At 44.1% G+C, this 18,462-nt stretch overlaps 1 protein-coding gene across 1 annotated transcript; it reads left to right on the top strand.

Moving 5' to 3' along the window:
* Nucleotides 1-13,926: 13,926 nt before the first annotated feature.
* Nucleotides 13,927-17,349, top strand: LOC123159065 (uncharacterized). The gene is made up of 6 exons (XM_044576863.1): nucleotides 13,927-14,177; nucleotides 15,064-15,312; nucleotides 15,405-15,511; nucleotides 15,626-15,758; nucleotides 15,888-16,082; nucleotides 16,633-17,349. Exons 2-6 carry the CDS (start codon nucleotides 15,073-15,075, stop codon nucleotides 17,056-17,058), a joined length of 1,101 nt encoding a protein of 366 aa, XP_044432798.1. The 5' UTR covers nucleotides 13,927-14,177; nucleotides 15,064-15,072; the 3' UTR covers nucleotides 17,059-17,349.
* Nucleotides 17,350-18,462: the final 1,113 nt, after the last annotated feature.

Genomic DNA, 18,462 nt, shown 5'->3' on the forward strand with positions numbered 1-18,462 from the left:
ATCAGATTCACTCAGTTCAGTATTGATTGGGGGAGTTATAAAATAAGTAGAAATTGGTTTCATTTTTCTCATAGATTCCCTACATACAAGCAGTTTTACAACACCGTCAGGTTTAACTATTGGCCAGAAATTGAAGAGTTGAATTAGATATAATTAGGGATGTGATGTACCTGCTCGTTGCGCATGCTACTCTTGCAAGATGCGACTGTCCGTTTGCGCAAGCTCGATGCCATGCCCGTGATGTCGCTGCTGCCTCCCACGCAGGTTACACCCAGGGTTGGATCTTCATCTTCTTGTCCTTCCGTTTTCTTGAAGCCCGGCGACCGCCCTCCAACGAGGGCGCGAGGAAGTGTTGTGTCGGTCTATCCAGCGGCGGCTAGGTTAGGAGCGAACCAGACTGGAGGCTGGAGCGAATGAATTGGGATTTTTCCTGCTGTTGATCGATATGGGAGGCGCTCGTTCAGGCCGCGAGCCTACTATAGGGCCTGCCTTGCACTTATGTTATTGTCTCATCCAAATTGAAACATTTTTCTTCATTTTTTACATTGTCTGCTCGTGCGTTGGGACGAACAAAACTAGCCTGAGCCAACTTGGACGACTCAAACTAGGTGCACACTTTCCAGCCACCTGAGGCGGCCGCCCATACCAGCCCCTATGGTGGCGTTGCCCCTTTTTGCGTGTATGATTGGGTAGTGAAAAATATTCCAGTGGCGCTTTTGATTTACCCACAGAATGGTTGAATTGCTTGTTTCTATGAACTGAGTTCGCCAATAATGTGAAGGATGCCAGTCTTTTCATCCTATTATAGATTGCTTAGATCTCGATATGCCAAAAGTAATCATATGAAATATACAATAAAAGCCAGTGTGATGTATGTGGCTACAACTAGTCTGACTACACGTCCTCATATAACATATCAAGGACGCACCATCTTACCAGATTAACCATTCGACTTACCAATGTAGTGTGGGAAGAAATAAGTATTGGGACTGCGTATCCAAGCAATTGATGCCATAGACTCCTTCGTACAACCTTGTAAGCAAAAAAGAAGTTGCAGTGTGCCTGTACAAAGAAATAGCGGAAGTTCAGTTACCCGTCTTGGAATTTTAGTTAGCCACTTATTGCAAAATTGTTTAATTACGTTGCTTGGCTTAATTTAGTTTGCTACTGATTACATAATGCCACAGCGTGTTAATCCTATTGTAGACTGCGCCTATCTATGTGTTTGATACTTACTGTTAAGAATTACCTGTTCGCCTTAACTTAAATAGCTACTTGTTTGTTTAACTACTTTGCTGCTGCAACAGCGGGTTACAATGATGTTAATAACTACTTTTCATCATCCAATTGAAACTCTTTAATTCCTTACTTGTTTAACTGGTTTGCTGATATAACTCCTAGTTGAGATGTTTTGGTAACTTCAACTTTTCTGAATTCAATCGGAACTTTAATTGGCAAAATAGGTTAGCCCAAGATCAAAGAGCGAGGTCCCCATGGACGTTGCATCATCCCACAGTAGTGGCACCGGCCCAGTCATGCATTATGAATTGCCAACTGCTGATGCTCTAGAGGCTAAACTAGTGGTAGAAAGAGATTCTGCTTCTGCACTTAGAGATGAAGTTGACATGCTGAGGAAGCAAACAGCACAATCACAAGCAGTACTCAAGACAACCATTAAATATTTGGTGGATTCCAAAACGAAGCAAGCTGAGACTGACCACATTGTTAAGGTCTCGAAGGAAAAAAGGAAACTAAATTCCCACTTGGTAAATAATAGGTGAAATGTTCTTTCCATCGTTGAATAACCTTTGTGTTGTTTGTTCATGTAATCAATCAAACCATTTGTTTTAGAGATCATGTAATAATTGTTTTTTGTTTTTTGGTTTGTAATTTTATTTGAGCACAAGTTTGTATTAATTGATAAGACTCGGAGACATTTCATTTGGATTGCTGTGCCAGACCTACAAATATGCCAATCGGGCTGAATGTGCATTCAGCAATAATAGTAGTATAGATGGACCATAAGTGGCACGCATCGGAAAGGGCCAAGATGCTGGCTAAAAAAGGATGTTGTTGTAGGAAAAAAAGTACAACGGCCTGGCTTATGTATGTTAGTTGATATTATTGATCTATATACTCTATAAGTGTTTATATGTCTGTTAGTTCTGTACATTATTGGTTGATTGACTTGGTATTTGAATCTTGATACATTGCTTGTGTACATATCTAAATGGGAGTACACATTATGCTGCGTGTGACATTTGTGTTGGACATGAAGTGTTCCAAATATTCGAATTCACCTTAAACTGGATTCTAGCTTCTGAATTTGAGTATCGGCATTTGTAAACCATATTCATATATGACAGTGGAATACATCTTTGTCGTCCTTTTGAAGATATATAAAAACACATAGAATGATTTATAAAGATTCATATAGGAATACAAAATGGATTCGAATTTAGTTGGCAGGGTAAACGTGGATGCTTATTGTCCCAAAATTCAAAAGAAGCAGCAAAATGTCCAATCCCATGTCGGCTGCCCGAAGCCAAGTGTTTGGGAGATGGAAATTACTGTCTACCCATTACACGGACAATCCATCGGCCCGATTTCCACTACTCTAAATAGGGGTAGGTTAGTAACTTCAATTAGACGTGACACGACCACCACTGAGCCCATTCCGACACGGTGGGCTTCAAACATGGGCGGCAAAACACATTTGATTCAAGCTCGTCCGAAAGACCTCTGTTTCTCCCTCCATTCCCCATTCATACACGGTGGGCGGCAAAACAAACTAGACTCGGCCGAAATCTATGTAGGCAAATATTTTCAATAGGGGCAGGTTTGTAACTTCACTCAGATGTGACACAACCGCCCTCCATGTCAGCCCCGTTCATACACCATGGGCGCCAACCATGGGCGCCAACCACCCTCTCCTCACCCGAAATCGCTCTGGGCAAATATTGGCGAGATGCGAGATTACCGTCCTATCCCCAACCGACGAGACGTCCAAATTTTAAACGGGGGGCTAAGTTCGTAACTTTCCCATATTTCAGACATGCGCGTCCCTAAAACATGGTTCCCCGTACCTCTCCCTCCATTTTCCCATTCATACACCGTCCGCGCTAGAACACCATCCCCACACTAGCCTCCGTCCGCCACCCCATCCATCGCCGTCGTCCTCCACCACATCCATCACCACTGCCCTCCACCATGCCAGAGCGCCTACCAAGACCACGTCGTCCACTTCTAGAGATGGACGTTTCTCATCCACGGCGACGAACCAATAGCCTTGCATCGTGTCCTCTCGCTTCATCGGCGCTATCGTCCTCTTTGCCGGGGTCGCTCACACGACCTTCTCTTCCACCACAACGGGACTTATCCCCGGATGCACCCGTCTATCATTGCAGATCTGCTTCAACGCCACGGACAGCCATCACACCCCCGATGCCTACACGGTGCCGCAAGAGAGGTGGTACTTCATATCTCCTCAACTTTTTGATCTCAACCAGAAAATAGATCTTAACTTGGTTACTCTACTTTCTTTTCAGCTCTTAGAATTTAGTTCTTAGTTCGAAGCAAATAATGGATGCTAAATATCATTTCTCCGGTTTGCAGCTCCAAATCTGCCATGGCACAATCATAATACGGTTTAATTGATCATGCTTAGGGTTTAATTGATCATGTTGGTTCTGTGGTGGTTTCTTTAATAGAAATCGGAGGGGAAACCCTCTTTTGCTAAAAAATATGCTTAGAGTTTCCCCCTTTTATGATCATTATACGCTCAGAATACGTGCTTCGTGTCATAATAACACTGCTCCACCCATCAAGCTAAACAAGCTTAGTTGTTCAAATACGAATATGATATTATTAAAACAGAGTTGTTTAATTGGTCAGCTAAATGTTCCTAAATTATTTTCGAAAATGCATGTTCCCCGCTTGGATGTGTATCTCTACAGGGTGCCGACGGTGGCCGGCCCATCCTGGGATTTTGGGTCGTCCCAGGCCCCGATTCCCCTCTGTTCTGCTGCGCGCTTCCGATCTCTACTCGCCCCCAGCCGCTTGCCTCGCCGGTGACTTGCCGTCCCCGGACGACATGACTCTAGGAGGAGACGCCGGACTAACAGGAGGCCAGGAGCTGCTCGCCCAACAGCGTCACCGCTGCCCAGGCGCGCCGCCGTGCCTACCTTCCCAGTCCGTTCAGGGCTCAGGCGTGCAGCACCCACCAAGCCAACCCGATTTATCCTGAGATACGTCCTCAACACTCAGCAGCCACTCCTCATCACCCATTTTCTAATTGATTCATTACTCATTAGGCAGGACTGTCATTAGGGTTTGTTGTGTGCTTAGTGCTACCTACACTTAATGGTTCAGATGTATTTCGGTAATCTTTAGTACCTCCATAGTTCACAGGGTTTTCAAAATTCCGACCCTCAGAACAGACATTAGTCATTTTGGATTGTTGGTCGTAGTGACGTTGACCAGATTACTACTGCAAGCCAGGTTTGTTGACAATTTTACTTGTCTTTCTTACTCATTCGATATAATATCCAATTATTCACGTCGATTAGTTGCAAACAATAAGTGCTAGACAAACTTCTTCATTCAGATTTTGGACGGTATCTTACTGCAGTTACAATTCTGCATACTTGTCCTAGTAAGCTCACAAGTAAATGATTGATTCACTACATCTATGCTTGCCTTGTCATATTTGTTGTCAATATTCTTTTAGGGTGAACCACCCTGTTTCTAAATACTGGAACCGTAGACATGAGTGAATAGTATTTCTCTATGTGATCTCTTCCATCATGTGTGGGCAACGAACACTGCATTGTATAGAAAGAAAGTGTAATTTCCAGCTTTTACATAGGTTTTGATCTTTTACATGGAATACAATCTGCCTACTTGCTTTGTGTCGCACTACCAGCACTCCACCCTTGAAGCTAAACATTATGCCACTCATAATTGCTTACTTTATTTGTTCAAATACGAATTTCATATGATTCTAATGTTCCTACTTCAGTTTTGAAATGTGTGCCTGCCTATTATAGAGACATAAGGGGTTTGTATTTCTATGTGTGGTGTGGTCAGCACGGTTGGGGGGTGAACTTTGCATATGCAGGGGTTTATAGGGAGACACTCTTCGAGTTGAATCCGCAATGCATTCCATAGATAATCTGACTACTTTTTATGTTTTCATGAATCTCAGATTCTCAACAACATCATAATGATTATGAGCTTCCGTGCATGAAAATAATAAAGCAGAACAATGCCATGGCTGTCAAACTTGGCATTAAGGGACTGAAATCAAGTCTGGATGCAATGCAATGCAAACGCTCTCCAATTACAGATTCATGCTCAGAATATGATTCTAACAGTGATTCTGAGCTAGAGGGAGACCTAAGTCAATGTAGCTCCCTAGTGGAGGAGTCAGAGGAAGATGCCCTATCTTATTCACCCATCAAGGTGCTTGCTCTAACTTTCCAAGGTTACATTGCTCGCACATATCTTGCAAATGATGCTTTGCATTGCTTCTACTTTGTTGAACTGCCATTAGCTTAGTTTACACATCGTGTATGTGAATACGCCTGCCTATCCATTTTCAGTACATATTCCATCTGTCATCATACCATATTTATCCATTCAAATGTTGTTCTTGTGTATCAGACATTCAAAAGGAAGAGGGCGATTGCTGATCGTGGAGGATCACAAGCAAAGTATTTGGAAAAGGTAGTGGCACCTGATAAATCAAATAGCCCATTAGGTGTAGTTGCAATATCATCTGACCCACAAAACAGCCCAACTCTAGCAGACTCTAGCCCTACTACACTGGTCATTTCTGATGCCCCAACTCAGCAGACCCCAACTGCAGCAAACAGTATGCTTATGCCAGTTGACATAGCACCAGCTCTACGACGCAAAACCCCCATTCCAGCAAAGAGTACACCAAATCTAGTTGCCAAATCCCTTTTCGAACCAGAGAGAGCCCCAATTACAGCAAATAGGACCCCTGTTCCATTTCTTCCCAGTTTAGAAGATGAAGCTTATGTTGTTGTCAGGAACTTTGTGTGCATCTTTCCTTCATGGAAAGATTATACCGCAGACACAGAACAATTTCCAGTCTTCCTTCGCAACTTACCCATAAGTAATGTACTAATGTTATTCATGGTCATTACTGCATATGTTTCTGCTAACAGAAGACACAAGGTTTCATTCTTTTAAATAGGCGAGGAGCAAACTGGATTGTGAAGACGAGCAAGGGTTGGTTGCGCTTTTCAAGCACTCTTTGATGAAGTATCATCCCTACTTGAGGCAAGCGCACTTTGATGGAAGCCTCTGAACAAAATTTCTGTAAAGTCTCCGGTGCTACATTTATCCGACGGTGACTGGAATAATCTTGTTACACATTGGTCTCGGCTGCAGCGTAAGGTACTGCCTATGATATCACATCACAATTTAAACTACATTTCTGCATTTGCCTTAATGTCTCACTTGTACGAAAATTGTTAGTAGAAGAACATTCGTTCTCAAGGGACCACAGAATCTCGCAACTATACTGCACACTGCATTGCTCTTGTGAGTACCTCTTGCCATGTATGACCATACTTACTTTCATAGCTGTTTGATTATGTAGCATCACTGCACATGTTAGCCTCGTATTCATCAATTTGGTGAACATTATAAGATCTGTATGGACTCTGACATAAATTTAGAATCAACCCAATGCTTTTGAAGAGGTTTAGCTCTGCAGTCCTCTTGTGAGGACTGAACGTGGTCTATCACTATACTTACATTAACAACTACTCCCTCCGTCCCATAATATAAGAACGTTTTGTACAGTGCACCAGTGTTCAAAACACTCTTGTATTATGGGAAGAGGGATTGGTTCATTGTGTAGCATTCTGCATCTTATCTCCCTCGCCCACCATTTACTAAAAAAGATCAGATCTATATTTAATCTTACCAACAAGTAGAATACATAGACAATGCCAGTGCAGAAGTGTAGCCCATTGCTCTTGCCAGTACATTTTGTCCTATAACGCTTGTACTTCCAGGGATTGGTAGTTGATTATGTAGCATCAATCTGCATCTTATCTTCATTATCCTCTATCCCTTCTAGTATTATCATATCTATAATTAGTCTCTACAAAATGTAGAGTACAGGCAATGCGTATGAAGAAGATTTTGTGCTGAAATTCTTGATTTATCCTTCCCTTGACATGGAGAAGGGCATTATAAAGCCGGTGTTAACTGTTAATGTAAGTCAGTCCTTCTAAAGCCTTTATCCTCAACTGCTGTTTAATTTGCTCATACTCCCTATCGTTTACTGCTGTTTAGTTTGCTGTTTCTACCAAAATGCATGTTCGCAAGAACCGTAAGTTCTAAGTTTTACTTGTAAAACCAAATTCCTTATTCATACCATGCACATTACTTAAATACTCCCTATATGTATGCTTGTTTTGTGGATTTATAATCCAGTGTATGGTGAAGCAGCCCACGTTTGCACCTTGTCATCTCCTGTTTTATCTTACTGATGTGGCTGATGATATGAACAACATGCCATGCACATTATTCAAAATAGATACAATGATTTTCTTTGCCCTTCATCTATGCTCGTTATGTTGACATGGTAATCCAGTAGTGTGGTGAAGCTCCCCGCATTATGAACAATGCCAAATTATGTTATTGATATTTTAAACTTACTCTTTATTTTCTAATTTGAAATTGGATGGAATTGACAGCACAGTTATCATCCTTGTTTATACACGTGCAAAACCTGTCATCTCTCTGCTTTGTTTCAGGGTGATATGCCTGATGGCATGCACAAGTCTGCTGAAGGCTGTGAGACAAACCCAACATGTATTGCAGCAAAGAAGGCAAAACATCTTGAAGATAGCGAGACAACCCCAAAATCTTGTCTTGATGTAGTGTTCAAGTTACTTGAGACTAGCAGTCAAACATGCTCACAGAATTCGTTGTCTGAATTAGTTCGACTTCTTCAGTCCCAAGTTCTAGCAGAAAGGCATCCTGCAACTCAACTTCGACTTGAAGTCCTATCTCTAAGAAAGATTGCGGAGAACACCAATCAGAACCTCATCGCTAAACAGCTACACCTGGAAGCTATGACCGACATGCTAGGCTGGTCTCACAGCCTTGCTCAGCGCTTGCGCAACAGTTCCCCCGCTAGGCTAACCTTTCTTGAACTGTCTTGGAAGTGGTCTCGGTTCAGTATTATTTTGTTATGTTGCAATGGTGCCCAGTTTTTGTAATCTGCTTCTTCGTTGCGCTTTATGATCACTGGTGGCGAACTTTGATGCCTAGTGGATGTAATATACCTTAAATCCTTTATTATATAGTGTAGGTTTATTCTTAGTTACTATGTCGTAATTTCTTTATTGTATAGAGTAGGTTTGTTCTTAATTCCTACTAGTTACTGCCATCATTCGCTATCTGAAAAAAATCAGATGTAGTCGACCGGGCTGAAACATTCGACTCTAACGGGTCTGTTTTTAGCGGGCCACAATTGGGCCGGCATGCGTCTTTCTTGGGCCCGAATGATTGGGGCCTTCACACATTGCGCCAGGCCCACAACTTACACCTGCCTATATTTTAGTTGGGCCTTTTGTCGACCCAGCGCTTAGTTTGGCCCAGGTAGCGTTGGGCCATTAACAAGCTGAATATTGTACTGGCCTGTTACGGTCGAGATGAAACCACGAGCCTTTAGCAGGCCAAAATGCATGTTGGGCCTCAATTTTCACTAGTTATCGACGGGCCTTCAGCATGCTAAAATGTAGACCGGGCCTTTTTGGGCCCAGTTAGCTCACGGGCCGTTATCAGGCCGAAACATATCTCGGGCCTTAGTTGGCCCACTGATATCATGGGCCTTTAAGAGACCGAAAGCTTAGTACAGGCATCAACAGGCCGAATTACGCGACAGGCCTTTAACAGGCCCAAAGTCATGTTGGGCTTAACTGTTGCCACCTTTAGCATAGGCCGTTAGTGGGCCCGATGTCCCATCGGACCATATATGTCCCATGGGCAGCACGGGCCATTCCTAGGTCGAAAGTCACACCGGGCTGAAATGGGCCCATGTCTACATCAGGCCTCTAACAGGCCGAAAGTCACTGGGCTGTAGTTGGGCCCAAATATGCGACGAACAATTAACGGGCCAGATCTGGCTTCGGGCCGCAAATGGGCCCTAATATTGGGCGAACAATTAACGGTCCAGATATGGCTTCGGGCCGTAAATGGCCCAAATATTGGGTGAACAATTAACGGGCCAGATCTGGCTTCGCACCGTAAATGGGCCTTTATTAAGCAGGCCGTTATTGGGCTGGCCCACTAGTACCTGATTAAGTACTATAGGCCTTTGACTGGACCGGCCTTTTTAACCTACATGGGCCTCTGTTGGGCCCAGCCACGTGTCGACGTATCATAGGCATGTCTCCTCCAATGGACGGGCGACATCTGGCCCATTGACGAGCTGACAAGTGTTCCCTTGGGCCAGTCCGAATTTTACACGTGGAAATTTCCCATTGGTCCGGGCTGTTAGCGGGTTATCAGATCCAAAACCCGACCCGATAGCTTAACGGCGTTCCGTTACGGTGGATGCCACGTGTCGGTCACCCTTGACGAAAGCACTTCTGTGACGCGCGATTTATCATCATGGAAGTGGACACTTCCGTGATGATAATTTTGGTAATGTCATGGAACACTTCTACGACAGCACATGTATGACTATCTTGATTCTGTCATAAAATCGTCATGGATGTACATGCATGACAAAAAACGTGACCTACTGTGACAAACACGTATCATCACGGAAGTATATTTTTTGTAGTGTATGCTAGGGGTAGGGCATAACGTAATCTCGGTGTGACCGATCGCATAAACTTGGTGGGACTGATTTCAGCAATAGGTACACAGAGGGTTGGTCAGGCAAACTTGGTGGGACTGATTCACTCACTTCGGTGGGACCGAAGTGTTACGAAAAGGAAACAGGAAGTTTGCAATGCAGACTCAGTGGGACCGATTTGCTCATTTCGGTGAGACCGAAATGTTACAAAAAGGAAACAGAGAGTTTGCAATCCCATCTCGGTGAGAGCGAGATCCCTATCGGTGAGACCTAAGTAACTAGGGTTTGTGGCAGTGGCTATGTCAAATGAAACTCGGTGGCGCCGGATAGATCAAATCGGTGGGACCAAAATTGACTTTTAGGTTTAGGACATATGTGGAAATGAGAAAGTGGTTGAGGGTTTTTGGAGCATATCACTAAGCACTTTGAGCAAGTAAGTCATTAAGCAACACCTCATCCCCTTTTAATAGTATTGGCTTTCCTATGGATTCAATGTGATCTTGGATCACTAAAATGAAAAATGTAGAGTCTTGAGCTTGTTGCCAATGTATGTCCTTTGCATTTTGAGGGGTCCACATCTCTAGTCCATGCTATGCCAATCATTGAACTTTCTGAAATGATCATCTTGAAATAGCATTAGTTCAATGAACTATATGTTGTTAAGAATTACCAAAACCACCCAGGGATTTGTTGCACTTTCAGTATTTCTTCGACCAGTTCATCCTTCTGCATAAGGACTACGTATGGTTGGAGGGGCTGTGACTTAACACGGAAGATAAACTCTCTTCACCCTATTCTTCTCGACAATTGGTTCGTCAACCAATGCCGATCACTCGTGGTAGATACTTGAGGCGATCTCCGAACCTTTACAGACTTCTTCTTCAAGAACCACAATCACTCTTGGCCTCTGAAGAAATTGACACCTAACCGTCTAGAGAGTTTGTAGCTCTCAAGAGTAATATGCAGAGTGCACTGGACATAGATTCGAGTGATGCTGAACCACTATTTAATATTTCGGCTCTAGGGGTTCTCTCTCGGTGGATTTTAAACTCAAATCACTCAGAGAGGGGGTTGCTCAACAATCATCTCAGAATCAAACGGAGCAGCCGCCGGACAAAGCCCGCGCGGGGTGGCTATTTATAGCCGCAGCCTTCCCTAGAGGGAAATGACCATTTTGGACACGCGGTCCAGCCAATGGCCAACAGACACATTTACAACGGGTCAGATTTTGGAGCAACGGTAACATTACTTGAGGGACAAGCAATGCTAACTCCTTGGTCTGGGACAAATCTCTCACAACGAAGAATATCACAGTCTCTTGCTGGCAAGTATTTCCTCGGAAGTCAAAGAGATTTCTCTTGCAACTTTAATATGATTTGGGTTTAGCATCAGAGAATCAAAGTTTCGAACGCTACACCCCTCTTAATAGTACGGTGGTCAATATGACTCAATGAAGAGAAGAAGAACAATGAAATAAATGTCACGTCTTCACTTCGTCATCAATCTCCTCGGACGCAGTCATTCTCCTCGGACAAGCACCGAACCAATTGCTTCACTTTAGCAACTTTTGAGGGGTCACTCTTGTTATCATAATATTCGGCGATAACCTTCACTGCAGCGCAGGGAGATTACCTTCGTCGTTTACTTCAAACTCCTCGTGATCTCAAGGACCTGTTACTCTGTGTGCACTAGCAAACACATAAGTCTCATATTGTTTATGTCAAAAAATATATAAAGTTGCTAGTAAATGAATATAAAATGTCCAAGATTGATACTATAACAAAATGGAACAGTAAAAAATTATAGATACGTTGGAGACGTATCAAGAAGGTCAAGTTGATTCCTGACATGTTTAAGATAGCCCAGCCCAGACATAAGAGTTATGCCGATGCTAAACGCAAGGAAGTGATCTATGAAGTGAGAGATAGAGCATATCTTCAAGTGTCTCCACTTCGAGGTATTAAGAGATTTGGAGTCAAAGCAAAGTTAGCACCACAATTTGTGAGGCCATACAGAGTTTTGGAACGCAGAGGAGAGGTTTCATAATGTGTTTGTTAGGCTTATCAAAAGATCATATAAACAAGCCACGTGTTTGTATCTTATCTTATCCCACATGTGTCAATGTATTGCATGTAGGTAGGTCTGGTCATGTGAGAAGTGTGGCTCAACGATGACACACTTTTTTTTTCTATTGTGACGTACCTCAAGCTTGCTACTAGCACTACGGCCTCTAAGTTGTGCTCGTTGCCGAATTACCAGCAGGTACTTGCTTCGTTTTTATTTACTCCGTCTATTAGCTATGCCTAATTTTTATGAAGTTTTATTAGGCTTATCAAGAAAATCTAAATTTTCATAACAAAAGAAAATGTATATGACATGAAAACAATATTGAATGATGATTCTACTGGTATTGATTTGGTATCGTGGATGTTTTTTTCTAACTTGATCAAAATTTAGAAAATTTGACCTAAGACAAGGTAATATACGAAGTAAATAAAAATGAAGGGAGTAGCTAACTTCCACGTGCCATGATTTCTAATCTTGTTTCGGGAAGAAATCTTGTGGCTTGCCTGAACGAAACGACGAAGCACTGAAAGAGGCCGACCAGCAGTAACACGCCTCTTCGCCGGCGTCCAAACGGAGATGCCCCCGCCTCGCCTCGCCCCGCCTCCTCATTTCGTCCGCCCGAGAGATGGACTGGAGCGAGCTTTGACGGCTGAAGAGGGCCCACCCCCTTCTCGCGGTAGTAGTCCCGTAGGAGTACCAAAAATCATATCAGCAACCGCTGGAGCGAATCAATCGCTCCCCCGGATTTCTCGATTTTTTTAATAAACACAGGCCCAACAGACAGCCACCTCAGCTTAGATGGTATGGAATCCCTTAATTATTGCCGAATTATTATGGGTATCCAATGAGAGCTTTGCGTGCAGACCCTAACATAATGCCGGTTTTGTATTGTGGGCATACGCCTAACCATTTTTGCTTGCTCATAGTCTCATACTCAGTTGCTTGGAATTTTTGTAGGCCTCAGCCAACTAAAATCGCAAGTTTACTAATGGCAAAAGAAGATACACATGATCACTAGTAAGAATGCCGTGAGAAAGGCCGGCAACAAAAAGACGGGCGTCAGTTGTTAGTTTCGGAGAACAGCGAATCTGTTCCCGGGTCTATGTACACACTGTAAGGTTTAGCATTTGGTAGGATCCACTTCACTCCGAAATTTACAAAAAATGTACTGTATGATGTAGGACACAATAAGAGTAACAACATTTTCATATGTTTTCAGTCACCCGTTCAGTGGTGGTATGCTTGCTTGATGGTCAAATTCTTCCGTACTCCTTTTATGCGACAAAAACAGTTGTCATTCTATTCCAACACATATCTGATTCAAATGATTTATAAAAAAAAATTTGAGCATAGGAATTTTATGATTTTTTTCTACACAAGTCATATAGGGGACGTTTTGTAAGGATTCCTCGTTCAGGAGAGTTTATCATCCACTCAAACCTTTTGAAATTAATGATTTGTTGCTCCATGACTTAAACAAACAAATGAAAATCATGTAGAATTTGAATGGGCATGGCATCCCAATCACGTGTTTTCTATTCTTGTGCCTTCAGAATCTTGCAAAACCAAAATTAAACATCAACGAATCGTGCGGAAGTGCAACTCTCTTGCAAAATTACGGGAATGGCAAAAATCTAACATCAACATTTTAACTATGTTAGCCGTGTGCATCACTTGATTCAGAGGCCGGAGGTAGTCCTTCTTTTCAATAAATATTTTTAGCTATGACAAAATCAAATGTATTTTTGTGACAAATTATGTTTGTCGTCAGGATGACAATTAACTTTCGCAAGCATGAAAAATCCTGACAAAAAAAAACCTAGATATGCTGTTAAGGAAAATTGTCATTATCACGACAACACAATTTGCCATAATAAACATCCGATTGCCATGTTAAACAATCCGACGTTCAATTTGTAGGGAAATCTCAAAATTAAACGCTCTTTCAGTACCGGATATCTCGAGGTCCCTGGATGCAATTTTGGGAGACCAAGTCCAAGAGACCAAAGCACAAGAGCAGCAGCAGAGGCGACACGAGGACCAGGACAGTATAACTTGACGCCCCGCTCGCTCAGGCTCAGCCCATTCCAGTCCAGGACGGCAGCAGGAAAGGGAAGAACCAATCAACCGATTCCCCCTCCCCACTCCACCCCGCGCCGCAGCGAGAGCGAACTGGTGCCTGCCTTCCACTGCCGGCCGCGTCGTCGTCGTCCCTTCCTTCCCTCAATCCCTCCCTCCCGCTGCGCTCCCGTCCGAGGTAGCCCTCCCCTCTCCTCCCCCGATTCCTCCCTCGCGATCCCACCCCGCAGCAGCATTTGCTCCTCGGATCTGGCCTCCCGGCCCGCCTCCTCTGCGGCGTGATCCGTTTTCCCGTCCCAGTAATTTCTAGGTGTTTTGTGGGCTAGATCTCGCCGAATTTGGTTAGCGTGGATGAAATGCTGGGGTGTTTAGTGCTTCCTTGACCCGCTCGTGGCGCGGCTGGGAGCAGCGGCGGAGTTGGAGATCTGTCCATCATTGGGAATCGGTGCGAACTCGAGGTTTCTGTGGTTGGCTGATGAATATTAGGTCATGGATGGGATTACGGTGGTCATGCGGAAATAGGGTCGGTAAAATCCGGCGCACCTACTACTACGCTCAGTGATGCTTCGGTTGTTGAGTTGACTCTACCACGTCGCTGATCTAGTTCATAGTGAATTCCTGTGTGGCGGTACTTCTAGCTGTTTTGCGTGTGGTTTAGGTTCTTAAGTGGTTATTGGTACCTAGTAAGTATTTCCTCGCATGATTGCTCAACAGAAATGAAGTTTTCGTTTACAGAGGAATTTAGGTCAAGGAGTGCTTCCCAGTGTCCACAGTTTAGTGGAATCGACTTTCATATTTTGTGGGAGTCGTTTGCAGTCGACTAGCTTTGATGAAGTTAATTTTGTGAAAACCATCTAACTTGCACTAGTTTTTGTTGCTTAGGATAGCTGCATTGTCATATTCTTGTTAGATTGATTGAATGACTTAGTACTGCCTGCAACGTACATTTATGAAAAACGCTCCACGCATTTATCAGAGACGCTCCACTATTTTTCTATGTAACTGCTAGGAGAGGCAGCAGTTTCTTTGTTTTCTTCTTATATCTGTTCTGGCAATCAATGCAGACTGTGAACATGTCAGATAGTGCATTGCAAGATCTCAACGCTGCCCAATCAGTTGTGCTCGAGAAAAGCAAAGACAGTTCTGTGGAACCCTGCAGTTCTAAGCCCGTGTTAAACGGGAACAAATGTGTCAAGAAGGAAGGAAATGCTGTACCTGATGTGACCAATGGATGTGATGCTGTAGTTGTAGATATCGAGTATATTGATTCTGAGAATCTCACAGATCTTCCAGATGTTGACACAAGCCTGAGTGTATGCCTCTAGTTGTTCATATTCATGCTTTTTTGTTGGATGCTTAAAGTTCTTTCTGTAACCTAAGGTTTTCCATTTTCTATTTTCAACAGACTTTGCTTGCAAGGTTGGATTCAAAGGATTGGATCAAGACATGTGAAGCTCTTAATAATGTTCGTCAGTTGGCGATATATCACAAGCAAAGGTTGCAGGAGCTGCTGTAAGTTGTTTCCTTGTTTTTGGAGTAACTTTTATTAGCTTACAACACCATCTGTGCGTCCATAATGCTGTAAAACTATACTGCATCTCTTATATTGATTGTGTCAAATTCCAGGGAGCCTCTAGTTCCTCTTATTGTGAAATCTGTTAAGAATCCAAGGAGTGCTCTATGCAAAACCGCACTTATGACCTGCGCTGACATCTTTAAGGCATACGGTGAACAAATGGTCGACTTGATTGATCAGCTGGTGTGTTTCCCCCCTTCTTAAAATGTTAAATATTGCTGTGCATAACTGTATGTGTTTAGTTTTCACTTGATGATTTCTTGCACTAACCATGAAGTCTCTTAACATCTTGTCTGTCAAATTTGTTCACAGCTAATGCCGCTATTTCTGAAATCTTCACAAGACAAGCGCTTTGTTTGTGAAGCAGCTGAGGCAGCCCTTATGTCAATGACAAGCTGGATCTCCCCCTCTATATTGTTACCAAAAATGCAGCCCTACCTCAAAAACAGGAATCCACGAATTCGAGCAAAAGCATCTGTTTGTTTCAGTAAGAGTGTACCACGCCTTGTAAGTGGAAGTCTCACCCAAAAATTCATCTGAGATCATAGCTTATTGTCAAACTATCTCCAACCAAAGTATCAATTAAATACACCACATAGTAATTTTTTTCTGATGTCCTAATGGCTCAATTAGATACAGTTGTACAGATTGATAATTTGACCTCCTTGTGCTATTCTTCTCTGTCCATGGGGTTTAGTTAAGAGTTTGCATTGAACGTCTTCCAGAAGTTTGTACTTTATTTGGATATGCAGATGCTTTGCTTGAATTTTCTTTGTCATATTATGAAGCTGGAGCTTAGCTGCAAGATGATTTCATGCATGTGGTGGAACTTTGATGAGTTCAGAATATTAGTGGCAACTGCATGTTTAGCTGTAGTCTGTATGTTCAAAGATCTTCGCACCAGTCATTTCAGTAGGGTGACCATTGGAGATTGAGCATATAAATTATTAGTTGGTGTGGGTCTGCGTGCATCGGCTTACTCTTGGTTGCTGTTCTAAATATGAGGAATACAGGCACTCTATTTGTTTTATGACAGTAACTTCTTCTTTCCATCCAGGGTCTGGAGGGAATCAAAGAATACGGAATGGACAAGCTCATTCAGGTCGCAGCAACCCAGCTCAGCGACCAGCTTCCTGAATCAAGGGAGGCTGCTCGTAACCTTTCATTGGAGCTTCAAGCATTCTATGAGAAGTCTCAAGCCTCTGGTTTAGGCGAAGATGACAGCGCACCTGCTATTTCACCAGAAGCTGAAACCTGGGAGGCTTTCTGCCTATCTAAGCTTTCTGCTTTAAGCGCCCAAGCAATCCTCCGTGTCACTGTGGGTGTCCCTGTTGCCCCAAAAGAAGGCGGCATCTCTGCTGCTCTGAAAGAAGGCGGCATCCCTGCTGCCCTGAAAGAAGGTGGCATCTCTGTTGTCGTTGCTCCAAAAGAAGGTGGCGCCCCTGTTGCTACGAAAGAAGGTGCTGCGGCCGTGGGCTGCTAGCGTTGGGAGTTGGCCGACACAAGCGATGTTGCGATTTTTCCACATCCAATTCACGTTTTTGCTGTACATGATTTATGGGTTGCTCGGTCGGTAAATCGAATCTCCTTTTGCTGGAGTTCTTCAGGCTTGAGGGCCTGGGGTGGGTGTTAATATTGGTGCGAGATATAGTCCCTTATAGTTGACTGTATAATCCTTTGGTTCCGTCACTACTTATCAGTTTGGCATTGATTGGTCAGTCAGGGAATGTAGAATTTCTTCCACCGTTCGATATTTGGAGTACTACTGCCCCTATGTGTGCGCGTATGCATTTTTTTATTTGCATTTTGTGGTCTTTAGTTTTGAATGTACTTGGTTCCATTTGTGTTCCAACCCCTCCGCATGAAGCAAACTAGGGAGCTGCATTAAGCTCAATGCACACCCACCGATAACTCGAGTCATAATCAGGAGAGCGGAGAACGTTTGCAACCGGAGTCATAATCAGCAGATCCGGTTTCTGGCGGCCGCGGTGGCGTGCATGGGGCGGGTCGGTGCTTCTGTTGCTTTGCTGTGGCTCGGAACCATGGTGGTTCTTGGCTTCGGGCGGCGCTCCTCTGTCCCTGTCGGCATGGTGCTCTGCAGGGTACAACGGCTTCTGCTGCATCCGGTGGCTCTGTGTCTGGAAACAGTTGATGGATCTGGGATCTCGTTCTGGAGGTTGGCCGTCGGTGGTCTTTGTGTGGTGCGGTAGGCTATGGCGGATCTCAGAGCCTCTTCTTTGTCGAGGGGTTGCTCCGGTGGTGGTGGTGGTTGGTGGACTTGTCGGCGCCGGTGTTGGATGATGCGCGACTGAGGTGGTGTGGGAGATTGGGTGAAAACCCCGTCTCGATGTTATGCCGTGACCAGCGATGGCGGCGGCGGCGGCCGTCGTTGACCTTCTTGGAGGCATCATTGCTTTGCTGCCGCACCCCTCCCGCGCGGATCTGGCCATCTCGGCCTCTTCAAGGGAAACCTTTGATCTGGAATCGGACGATGGCAACGTTTTGGTGTCACATTCCTTCTTGGGGGCTTCGTCTTAGGAGCTCGGCATCGGCAAGCGAGGCCGATGGACAGCGGCGGTTGTGGCGACCGGGTTTCGTGGCAACGATGTTGGTGGGAGCGATGTCGGCGACACGACAATGGTTGACATAGTCGGCACTTTTCCGACGTGTCCGCGGGTTTGCCTCACTTTGTTTGTTGCTGTGAAGTCAAAGCTGCTGCGGGCGGGCCCTGTAGTATATGATGACTGGCTGCAGGTGAACCGTTCGGTGATCTTCGGTGCGCCAGTCATGCCTGGTTTTGTCCTTCCTAGCTCTTTATCAGAGTATCAGAGCTGTGTTGTCCGGTCATAGGCGGGTGAGTTTGGCGCGGATCTTCATACTGCTTCTC

Source organism: Triticum aestivum, chromosome 7B (genome assembly GCF_018294505.1).
Source record: "Triticum aestivum cultivar Chinese Spring chromosome 7B, IWGSC CS RefSeq v2.1, whole genome shotgun sequence".
In the NCBI taxonomy this organism is placed as follows: Eukaryota; Viridiplantae; Streptophyta; class Magnoliopsida; order Poales; family Poaceae; genus Triticum; species Triticum aestivum.

Coding starts and splice junctions, on each gene's coding strand:
- LOC123159065 (XM_044576863.1), top strand. CDS start 15,073: ATGTCAGATAGTGCATTGCAAGATCTCAACGCTGCCCAATCAGTTGTG. Junction 15,512..15,625: donor CAAAGGTTGCAGGAGCTGCT/GTAAGTTGTTTC, acceptor GTCAAATTCCAG/GGAGCCTCTAGTTCCTCTTA. Junction 15,759..15,887: donor TCGACTTGATTGATCAGCTG/GTGTGTTTCCCC, acceptor ATTTGTTCACAG/CTAATGCCGCTATTTCTGAA.